This window comes from Planococcus citri, chromosome 5 (genome assembly GCF_950023065.1).
Source record: "Planococcus citri chromosome 5, ihPlaCitr1.1, whole genome shotgun sequence".
Lineage (NCBI taxonomy): Eukaryota > Metazoa > Arthropoda > Insecta > Hemiptera > Pseudococcidae > Planococcus > Planococcus citri.
In genome coordinates this window covers 8,494,062-8,506,527 of record NC_088681.1, presented here as the reverse complement: position 1 = coordinate 8,506,527, position 12,466 = coordinate 8,494,062, and the positions used below count along the sequence as shown (strand labels likewise).

Below are 12,466 nucleotides of genomic sequence, written 5' to 3'. Positions count from 1 at the left end.
TTCCAGTGCATTTACAGAACAACCCATCCCCCCCTGTTCTGCCACCTATCAAATACACTGAATCGTATTATAAAATCTCGTCTTCGTTTGTTTCAGAATGTTCGAGCATACTGGAGAAACTGGGCTCGATTATCATCAACGAATACACGGACGAACGTCTGGTACGAGCGTTGAAATCGTTGGGCGGAACTTTTCAAGATTTTTTAACCACATTGGACGGTGTACACGACGCTATAAAAGGTCAAGAAACCAATTTAAACGGAGATCAGGTAATACGATGATGTTTTTTTTCTTACCATACTCGTTGTACTTAGTTTCCCCTATAGCATTACCTTATTGTGCACAATGAACAGTAGGTATACGAGTACCTACATTACGTAAACTGATAATTAACCAAACGACAGTGTATACGACACGACACCGCGCTATGTACTCGTCGGTGGTAGTTTTTTCTCTCGCTCTCTTTTCGTCTCATCGTATAGTGTAAGTCGTTATCGTATACTTATTCGCCAGTAAATACGTTTAATTAACGACGCCGAAAGCCAAGTCACCACCGAAGACGACGACAACGACGCTTTGCTTCGCTGTTCGCTCTCGAGTGTCGTAAATTACGTACCAAACGTGCTATCGTGTTTCTTCGATATCTCGTCCTCTCGTCTACTACGGTATACCTTTTTGCTCGGATGATTACGACGACGAACCGCAGCCACACAGACACCGCGAAAGCTGTGCAGAAATGAAGCAGAACAGGGTGGAAAAAACAAAGTAGGAGGGGGGAAGGGCTAAAGACTCGCAGCGTGTGGAAAAAAAACTACGCTCGTCGTGGTTAAAAAATTATACTCTGCGAAAAATCACCGAGTATAATTAATTGAGAAAGTATTTTATCTTTGGTCGCGCATTATACCCAGCAGTCGGCATTTCGGTACAGAATTCCTCCCCCCTTGCGGCTCCCTCATCCTCACTCCCGCGTTTTGTGCGGTGTTTTTCCTCTGTAGGAATATACTTAAATTCGCGGTTTATTTACAAGCGGAGCTGTGGATTAATTGAAGTTTACTCGGGAGTTGTGTGTTTTTTTTACGCAGGCGATGAGACAGCGGCGCGGCGGCGTTGCGAAATTTTCAAATGTCCTTTGAAAATGGCGGATTGGCGAAAAGAACAATAGGCTTTTGAACAGCGTTGAAGTTTTTATAACGCGATGTTCTGTATAGTCGAAAGAATAAGAGAAAAGAGGTTCGCCTGATTTATGTTGAATCAGCAAATGCACAGTACTTTTTGATGTAATGGACGAGGAGGGGAATGAGAAGAGGGCGAAATAATCATACTTTTGTGCCAGTTGTCAAGCTCGTCTCCAATTTCCACGAAGTGTGATTGGAATGAATGGTGAGAGTTGGTGGGGGGAGAGGTTCGGATTGTTGTGACAATACTTTGTGTGATACTGTATTTTATCACTGCGTATTGAGAAGTTATATCTGCGGAAGTGAGCTTTCAGAACATTTAAATTTTTAGGTATTGAGAAATTGGGAATAGTCTTGCTCGTGAGCTTTGTTTTTGTCTGTGGCACTGGTTCGTTCACCGAAGTGATTGAATTGCAGAATTGCTGTCTTCAATATTTAAACCTATAGAAGAAGACCTAGGCATAAAAATTCTCAAAAATTATAAATTTTAATACCTTGAGTAAGCTAGCGGGTTCTGCGCCAGGAGCCAGAAAAAATCAAAAAATTGGAGAAAACCTGTTTGAAATTGCATTCCACCAACGGCAACATGACGGATTTATTTGAGAGAGGCACCAACTCAATGTTATTATGGCTGTCTTCAATCGAACCTACCTCGAGTAAGCTGAGCTATCTTTTTATGAGATTTCTTGCATCCACATAGAAATTAAAGAAGTTTGAATTGGCCGAAAATTGAAAACATGTATATAGTGGAAATTAACGCTAAAAATATGAATTTAAATCACTATCGCGAAACATTCATTTGGAATTTTGGCACAAACATTAAAAAATTCACTCGATACAACCATAGAAAAAAATTCTACACAATTGAACTAGAAAAAATGAGAATAAAAATCATCAGAAAAAGTACTTAGTTGATTATAAGTTGTTCCTAAAAAATTGATTCCTAATCACCATGAAAAAAATTACTTGAAATAGGCACTTTGAAATGTTTATTACCTATCAGCAAATATGTACATACATACCTAAACCGATTTCAAAATAATAGTAAAGTCATGTTTCAAGCAATTACCGGAAAATTTATTCCGAAAATCACCGAAAAACTTCATTAACAAACGCTTAGTACAAAATAATCATTTGAAATGACGAAAAAATCGAAATAAATCGTCAATAAGAATGAAAGCTCCATCTTGAATCACCTTAAAAAAACGTATAGAATTCGAAATCACCTAAATATTGAATTAGAGGTAGTGAGAGACACTGTTGAAAACCAGTGGTAGTGACAGACACTGTTTAAAACCAGTGGTAGTGACAAACTCTTCTCAAAATCAGTGTTTGTGACAGACACTGTTTAAAATCAGTGTTTGTGACAGACACTGTTTAAAATCAGTGGTAGTGACAGACACTGTTCAAACCCAGTGGTACCTAGTGAGAGATACTGCTTAACACCAGTGGTAGTGACAGACACTTGTGACAGAGTTTGTGTAAAACCAGTATTAGTGACAGACACTTTTAAAACCAGTGGTAGTGACAAACACTGTTTGAAACCAGTGGTAGTCACTGACACTGTTTAAAACCAGTGGTAGTGACAATTATTACTGTTCAAAATCAGTGGTAGTGAGAGACACTGTTTGAAACCAGTGGTAGTGACAGACACTGTTTGAAACCAGTGGTAGTGACAGACACTGTTTAAAACCAGTGGTAGTGACAATTACTGTTCAAAATCAGTGGTAGTGAGAGATACTGTTCAAAATCTGTGGTAGTGACAGACACTGTTCAAAACCAGTGTTTGTGACTGACACTGTTTGAAAACAGTGGTAGTGAGACACTGTTCAAAACCAGTGGTAGTGACAAACACTGTTCAAAATCAGTGGTGGTGACAGACACTGTTCAAAACCAGTGGTAGTGACAGACACTTGTGACAGAGTTTGTGTAAAACCAGTACATATTTGTGACAAACACTTTAAAAACCAGTAGTAGTGACAAACACTGTTTGAAATCAGTGGTTGTGACTGACACTGTTTGAAACCAGTGGTAGTGCCAGACACTTGTGACAGACACTGTTTGAAACCAGTATTAGTGACAGACACTGCTTAAAACCGAAAATAGTGACAAACACTGTTTGAAATCAGTGGTTGTGACAGACACTGTTCAAAACCAGTGGCAGTGATAGACACTGCTTAAAACCAGTGGTTGTGACAGACACTGTTCAAAACCAGTGGCAGTGAGAGACACTGCTTAAAACCAGTGGTAGTGACAGACACTTGTGACAGAGTTGATGTGAAAGCAGTATTTGTGGCAGACACTTTCAAAACCAGTGGCTGGACAGTCACAGTTTGAAACCAGTGGTAGTGACAGATACTGTTTAAAACCAGTGATAGTTACTGACACTGTTTGAAATCAGTGGTAGTGACCGACACAGTTCAAAACCAGTGGTAGTGAGAGACACTGTTTAAAACCAGTACAGTGACAGATACTGCTTAAAACCAGTGTTTGTGATCGGCTCTATTTGAAACCAGTGGTAGTGACAGATACTGTTTAAAACAAGTGGTAGTGACAGACACTGTTTAAAACCAGTGGCAGTGAGAGACACTGCTTAAAACCAGTGGTAGTGACAGACACTTGTGACAGAGTTGATGTGAAAGCAGTATTTGTGGCAGACACTTTCAAAACCAGTGGCTGGACAGTCACAGTTTGAAACCAGTGGTAGTGACAGATACTGTTTAAAACCAGTGATAGTTACTGACACTGTTTGAAATCAGTGGTAGTGACCGACACAGTTCAAAACCAGTGGTAGTGAGAGACACTGTTTAAAACCAGTACAGTGACAGATACTGCTTAAAACCAGTGTTTGTGATCGGCTCTATTTGAAACCAGTGGTAGTGACAGACCCTGTTTGAAGTGAAAGACACTTTTTAAAACCAGTGTTTGTGACAGACTCTGTTTGAAACCAGTGGCAGTGACAGACACTTGTGACAGAGTTTGTGTAAAACCAGTATTTGTGACCGACACTTTCAAAACCAGTGGTAGGACAGACACAGTTTGAAACCAGTGGCAGTGACAGACACTTGTGACAGAGTTTGTGTAATACCAGTTTTTGTGACAGACACTTTTAAAACCAGTGGTAGTGACAAACACTGTTTGAAATCAGTGGTAGTAACTGACACTGTTTGAAACAAGTGGTAGTGACAAACAGTGTTTAAAACCAGTGTTTGTGACTGCCACTGTCTGAAACCAGTGGTAGTGACAGATACAGTTTAAGACTGGTGGTAGTAACAGACACTGTTTGAAACGTGTGGTAGTAACAGACGCTGTTTGAAACGTGTGGTAGTGTCAAACACTGTTGAAAACCAGTGGTAGTGACCAACACTGTTGAAAACCAGTGGTAGTGACAAACACTGTTGAAAACCAGTGGTATTGACAAACACTGTTGAAAACCAGTGGTAGTGACAAACTCTGCTCAAAACTAGTGTTTGTGACAGACACTGTTCAAAACCAGTGGTAGTGACAAACTCTGCTCAAAACTAGTGTTTGTGACAGACACTGTTTAAAACCAGTGGTAGTGACGAACACTGTTCAAAATCAGTGGTAGTGACAGACACTCTTTAAAACCAAGGGTAGTGACTGACACGGTTTGAAACCAGTGGTAGTGACAAACAGTGTTTAAAACCAGTGGTAGTGACAAACACTGCTCAAAACCAGTGTTTGTGACTGCCACTGCTCAAAACCGGTGTTTGTGACTGCCACTGCTCAAAACTGGTGTTTGTGACTGCCACTGCTCAAAACCGGTGTTTGTGACTGCCACTGCTCAAAACCAGTGTTTGTGACTGCCACTGCTCAAAACCATTTTTTGTGACTGCCACTGTTTGAAACCAGTGGTAGTGACAGATACAGTTTAAAACTGGTGGTAGTAACAGACACTGTTTGAAACATGTGGTAGTGGCAAACACTGTTTGAAAACAGTGGTAGTGACAAACACTGTTCAAAATCAGTGGTTGTGACAGACACAGTTTAAAACCAGTGGCAGTGAGAGGCACTGCTTGAAACCAGTGGTAGTGACAGATACTGTTTAAAACAAGTGGTAGTGACAGACACTGTTTAAAACCAGTGGTAGTTACTGACACTGTTTAAAACCAGTGGTAGTGACGAACACTGTTCAAAATCAGTGGTAGTGACAGACACTCTTTAAAACCAAGGGTAGTGACAGACACTGTTCGAAACCAGTGGTAGTCAGTCAATCAATCATTTAAAATCCAAAATTGTAGTGGAGAAACTCCGCTTTGGGTTTTCACAAAACAAATAAATAAATTTGCGATCACATCAAACAAATTTGTTTGAAATCCTGAAAAAGTTCTGAACCAAATTATAGAAAATAAAATTCCAATTCACCGCCAGAAGATGTAGGGATTCTAAAATTACCCAAGAAATTATTACCCAATTCAAATTGCTGACAGAAAATGTGCATGATCACAAAAAATTCACCAGAATTCAACGCAACAAACGTAATTGAAATCAAAAATTATCAAAGAAAAATTCAATAAGAATCTCTACCAAAAAGTAACTTGAAATGACCACGATAAAATGTAAACTTGAATTTTAAAATTTTAAATTCCCCGGAAAAATTAATTTTGAATCACCACCGAAAAATTCATGATTGAATCGAAAATCCAATTCTATAAAATCACTCCACAGTTCTGAATCAACCCTGCAAAATTCAATTCAAAAATCACCAAAAAAAGTTCAACATGCCAAAATATTCATCAAAATTCAACAGAAAAAAAACTAATACGAGTAGACCTGTGTAACTGAAAATTTCAGTTCTGCAATAATTGATTTGTAGTCTCAAAAAAATTGAACTATCGCTGGAAAATTCCAAAAATCACCAAAAGAAAAATATATTAAAACTCACTTCAAAAAATCATTTTAAATGACGAAATGATAACAAAATAAATCACTGTTGAAAAGTTTATTTTAAATCATGGCGAAAAAATGTGTTTTAAATCTCGAACAAATTCATTCGCGACCCACTTCCTTCCTTCCTAGATAGTAATAACACTAAAAACTCATTTGAAATTCAAAATTTTCGTGGAAAATACGTCCGGAATTTTTACAAAAAAATTATTTTTCTGTCACCACTAAAATAATGGTTTGAAATCACCACAGAAGAAGTCTTCACACCGAATGGAAAATCGAATAATCTGGTGATTACTCCCCCCCCCCCCAATCCTTCCCAACGCTTCCAAAAAATCCAAAATCACCATAAAAAAAATTAATTTGAAATTTCCGCAAAAAAAAAATGCAAATAAAACCATTCGAAATGGCTTTAAAAAATGTGCTTGTAATCACCACAAGATGGTACTGAAAATGTACAAAAACCTTCCTTGTAAGGAATTAAATTCCCCAAAGAATGTGTTTCTTCGAATTTTCTGTAATTATGAGTTGAATATCTCTTAGAAAAAATTGTTGTTCAGGAGGTGGTCCTGAAGGAGAGATGTGGGTCTTCATACATTGGGCAGAATTCATCATCAGATTGCTACATTTTTAATGTTTTTGCGGAAATATGTACGTACCTTAAGACCTCGAGAAATTTCTAGAAAATTGCAAAAATTCCCCAAAGGTAATCTTATAAAAATCCAAAACTCTTGAAGAAACCTTGAAAAAATTCGAAAAATTTTCATTATTTTTTTTTTAAACTTCTATGTTACAAAATTTTACTAAAATTCTCAATGATTTATAGAAATTTTTTAATCTCGAGATTTTTTTGAAAATTTCCCCTCTTTGAGGACCAATATCTATTTTCCAGGGTCTCCCCCGGAGCTAGACAAATTTCTGAACGATTTTCAACTCGAAACTAAGGTAATCTGTACTGAATTTGATTATAATCCTTTAATTTGTTCCTCGCGATTTACTCCAATGTGACTTCAACTTGAAAAATCAATCTTCGAATAGGTACACTAATCTTCCTTCAACGAAGAGATCACTGAGCTTATTTACAGTGCCCTCATCGACTCATCGCAGTCCAAACTACACATTAGGACCATCCTCGAGTAAACCTGCCACGTCACCATTGACAGATCATGATTTTAAAATCGATTTTTGCCATATTTTACTCGATCTCGTGTTGCTCCTGGCGCAGAACCCGCCAGCTCACTGGAGTGTATTTAAACGCGCAAAAACCTCGTATAAGTGTAACTTTTAATTACGTGAGTTGAAGAAGAACTCGTTGAGATTAAATGCAGTTATTATGCGATGCGCCAGATTTCCACCGTGATGAGTTTTCATAATACATCGAGTCGCAACAGCACCTCCGAGTTACCTAAGCGTCTACATACGGTATCCTATATTCCTGGTATTACGTACTGTACAAAGGGACGAGAAAAAATATCTTTAGAACAGTGTGAGGGAGATGATGCAGGAGCTTATTATACACCTACGACACGTTTAGGAAGAAATAACTCTTGCTTCTCAGTTTTTACTATTTATTAGTGCAAAGCTTTTCAAACACCAAGTGTTCATCATCAGGCTTAAATCACTATTGAACAAAATAACCAAGTCTACAAGCTTATATACTAGTGTACAAGGGTGTGGTAGTTTAACAGTACAAGGGTGTGGCAGTACAAGGGTGTGGTCATGTGGAAGAGGGTGTGGTTGTAGGTGAGGATGTGGTAGGAGTCATGTCTTCAAGTTTGGTTTTAATAACAGAAAGTAGGATATTTTCTAAGGGTTTTAAGTCATTATTTAGTAAATTTGTTTTGTTTTTCTTCATGGCTATTGCTTCCCTAATGTTTAATTGAGATGGTTTATCTATTTTTTGTATGAGGTTCAGGTTTTCAAAGGAAGTAGTGTGGTTGGTGGCAATGAGATGATCTGAGAGAGCAGACTTATTTTCATATTTGTATTTAGCATAATAAAGATGTTCCTTGAACCTCTTTTTGATGTTTCTTTTGGTTTGACCTATATAAATTCCTTGGCAATCTTTACATTTGATTTTGTAGATGCCACTACAGTCTTCAGGTTTGTCTTTGTCTTTAGTGTTACCAAGAAGGTTTTTAATTTTGTTATCATTGGTGAAAATGGGTTGTATGTTGTGTTTTCTGAAGACTGTTTTCATTTTATTTGTGAGAGGGGGATAGTAACTGATCCTAACTCTTTTGACATCATCTTTTTCAGCAATAAAAGTTGTGGCATCTCTGATTAGTTTTTTGTTTTCATGTTTTCTTATAAGTTTTTGGATAGATGTTTTTGTGTAGCCAAGGTTGGAAGCAATAGACATGATGTTTTTTATTTCTTTATTTTGGTTATTTTTATTTAGGGGGAGATTTAAACACCTGTGTATCATGCTGTTGAAAGCAGCAAATTTTTGGTTCCAAGGCTGGAAAGAGTCTGAAGGAATGTAGTTATTGGTGTGGGTGGGTTTTCTATAGATATCAAATTCAAGATGGTCAGAATGTCTAATGATTAACATGTCCAGAAAAGGGAGTTTGTTTTGTTGTTCAAGCTCATAAGTGAATTTGATGGTAGGATAGAGACTATTTAAAGCATTGAGGAATTCCTCAATGTTGAAGTCTTCAGGAATGATACACAGGATGTCATCAACATATCTAAACCATGCTTTGGGAAAGTTTTTATTGTTCTTTTTGAATTTTGTCTCAAGGTGGCTCATGAAAAAATTTGCCAAAAAGGGAGATAAGGGGTTGCCCATAGCTGTGCCTCCTGTTTGTTTGTAGTAAGTTCCATTTATTTGGAAAATGTTTTGGGAAGTGCATAATTTTATAGTATTCATATAATGGGTTATTTCTTTTTTGTTGATATTTTGTTCTTTTAGCCAGTTTTCTATCATTTCTAAAGTCTCAGGAATACCCAATTGACAAAATCGTAAGCGTTTTGCTAGCGGAACCTCGCGTTTACCTCGCTGACTCGCGTTTATCTAGCGAATTTCTCGCGATTTCCAGCTAGCAACATTCCTTCCTCAGGCAAATCAAGCAGTTTGCTAGCGATTGTAAACTAGCGTTTTAGATGCTCGCAAAAAGCTAGCGATCATCTAGCGCATTTCAGCTACTTTAAAAATTGTTAGATTTGCTCGTTTTATGCTCGCGAAAAGCAAGCGATCATCTCGCGCACTTGAGCTAGTTTGAAAATGCTTAGATTTGCTCGTGTAATTCTAGCGATCTGCGAGTGAATTTTTGCTAGCTTTCCTATACTCATGACGCATGACGTCACAATCACATGATTACGGTTATAGTCTTTGTTTTCAAAGGGTATTCCAGAGTAAAATAGATAAAATGCCCCTGCCCTTGGATTTTTGAAATTTTAATGAAACATTGTTGGGTTCAACCCCCTCCCCCCATATTTACCACTCAAAATGCCGTTTTTTTTCATTTTTTTTATGCCTATTAACAATCAAGATTGCGAGGTACAATTTTGGAAACACGTTTTTTGGATGTATTCTTGACCCTCAGACATCATATACTATATTCAAAATTTTTTCTTTGGTGCGCCGTGGTGAAAACTTGGAATAATGTATTGTAGGGGGATGGGGGGTGAAATGGTAATTTTGAGAAAAATTATTATCAATGAGTGGGGTATCGTTTTCATATGATTCAATACCGCTGAGCACGAATATGACTTAGGATTTTCTGCTGCACTCACCTTCCCCTCTCCAGAGCCCCTCAGCCCCCCTCAATTTTCATGATTTTCGAAATCAAGTTATTTTGAGATGTTGGTTTCATTGCTATGGGAAAATTACATAAGTTCATTGTTATTGTACATGAAATTTCTCGTAGAATGAGCTACAGCACATGGCTCCCCCTCATAACATTGTTTACTTTTTTTTTTAATTAGTATTTCGTTACCATATTTTTTTCTCGTGATTTTTCATGTAGGTAGTCGTTGAATTATAAAATACATACTCATACGTACTCAAGTTACAGTTATCATGAATATTATTATGCCACATATGCTCTGTATACCTGTACAGTGCAGTACACATACAGATTTGTAACGTTTTCTGTGTAGCAAAAAAATCAAGGGTCCACCCCCTCGGGGGGAGTCATGTGCTCTAGCTCATTCTACGAGAAATTTTATGTACAATAACAATGCACTTATGTAATTTTCCCATAGCAACAAAACCAATGTCATCAATACAACTTTATTTCAAAAATCGTGAAAATTGAGGGGGGCTGAGGGACTCTGGAGAGGGGTAGGTGAGTGTAGCAGAAAATCTGAGGTCATATTCGTGCTCAGCGGTATTGAATCATATGAAAACGATACCCTACTCATTGATAATCATTTTTCTCAAAATTCCCATTTCACCCCCCATCCCCCTACAATACATTATTCCAAGTTTTTCACCACGGCGTACCAAAGAAAAAATTTCGAATATAGTATATGATGTCTGAGGGTCAAGAATACATCCAAAAAACGTGTTTCCAAAATTGTACCTCGCAATCTTGATTGTTAATAGGCATAAAAAAATGAAAAAAACGCCATTTTGAGTGGTAAATATGGGGGTAGAGGGTTGAAAATTTTTGTGGAGATACCTACCAAGGATATACATAACTTCCAGAAAAATTTTCAAAATCGGCTGAAATGGAGCTGAGAAAAGTGTTATTGAAATTTTAAAAAAGGGGGGTTCCCAAAAAGGGGAGGTGGTGTGGATCTAAAATTTTTCACGCGGTAGCTTCTCGATGGTACCCACTTTCCATGCTAGTATCAACCCGAACGCTCTCGGGGGGCCGTTTCACCCCTCCTATGCGCCGATAGTTTTTTTTGTGTTTTTTAGACAACCCCTCTCATTTGAATGGGCCCAGCTCCGGCCCCCTTGGGGGTGGAAGGAAAGTTGATATATAACTAGATCGGAAATTTGACGTAGATTCTTTTATCTAACCACATATTTTTCGCTAAAATGCAATGCGGGGGAGAAAATTGCAAAAAACTGGTTTGGGGGGCTTAGATCCACAATAGGGGTAGAACGCTCACCAGGGACGAGCGGGGACTCATCGGATTCGTGTTCAGCACATAAAAATGGATCGGTATACCAATTTTAAGCTTTCTACCTCACGTTTCCCAATGACCCTTTTTTTTGTCCAATTTTCCTGGACTATGATGGATATTTTTCAATTTTTTATTGAGGTTTTAAGTAGGTAGGTCTACCTACCTAACTGAAAATTCAATTTATAGATAAATGATTGATAATGAACATTCTTCTTTAAAAAATTTGCAATGAGAAACACTGATTCACACACTGCAATCCAATAAATGCCACATTACAAACTTGTACAGTGATACACCAATCAATACTTGGAGGACCTGAATCAAACATCTCCGTCGTGGCCATGTCGTTAAGCGTAGGTAGTTAGGAACATAGAGTTGCTGGTTCGAATCCCCGTTAATTAGGTAGGAAAATTTTCGTAGGTAAATTAGGTCTTAAAAAATTCCTTGTGATAAGGGGAATTCAGACATGAAGAAATTCTCAAAATTGAGGGTACCTAACCCCACTCTTTTAATTTTTGAAAATAAAATTTTGACTTTAATGGGTGATTATTATTTTATTTAGTGGAATGCTAGCGTATAGCGAGCTGAGAAAGAAGCAACATGTTCTGCTAGCATTTTTATCGCTCAAAAAAATCCGAAAACTGCACAAAACGCTAGCTTTCTGCTAGCTTTTTCCTAGCTGAGGCTCGCTTTCTTTTAACGAACACGCTAGCTTTTTGCTAGTGATTTTCTAGCGTGAAACACTGGTGAAAAAAAGCTAGCAGAGAGTCCCAAAATCGCGCTAGTGCGCTAGCGCAATTGTAGCGTGATTAGCTAGCTATTATCTAGCATTTTTATCCAAATTTTTGTCAATTGGGTAGGCACACTGGGGAAAAGATTTTGTACATCAAAAGATATGAGCCTGTCTGTGTCATTAATAGTAATCCCTTGCAGTTTTTCTGCAAGTTCATAATTATTTTTAACTTGAAGAGTTTCAGGAAAAGGAAGGTTTTGGAGGTTACAAAGGAGTTTTTTGGCAATGTTATAGGAAGGAGAGTTGATATTGGCCACAATTGGTCTCATAGGATAGTTAGGTTTATGGATCTTGGGAAGACAGTACATTTTAGGAACTTTAGGATTGGAAGGAAAAGGAGTGTTATTAAGGAAGGGAGTAGTTTTCACCAAACTTTTCACTTCTTTCACCATTTTATCCACAGGATCACTTTTTAACTTCTCATAAGGTCCTTCATTAAGAAGGGTTTCACACTTTTCCAAGTATTCATCTTTCTTCATTATCACTACGGTGTTTCCCTTGTCTGCTT

At 37.7% G+C, this 12,466-nt stretch overlaps 1 protein-coding gene across 2 annotated transcripts in view; it reads left to right on the top strand.

The window, feature by feature from the left end:
* The window catches only part of Gycalpha99B (guanylate cyclase 1 soluble subunit alpha 2), a 671,156-nt gene that overhangs the window by 173,565 nt on the left and 485,125 nt on the right, over positions 1-12,466 (top strand). For both annotated transcript variants that reach the window (XM_065366355.1, XM_065366356.1), the window contains exon 5: positions 97-269. In XM_065366355.1, coding sequence (XP_065222427.1) covers positions 97-269 — 173 coding nt within the window. The remainder of the gene's footprint in view (positions 1-96; positions 270-12,466) is intronic.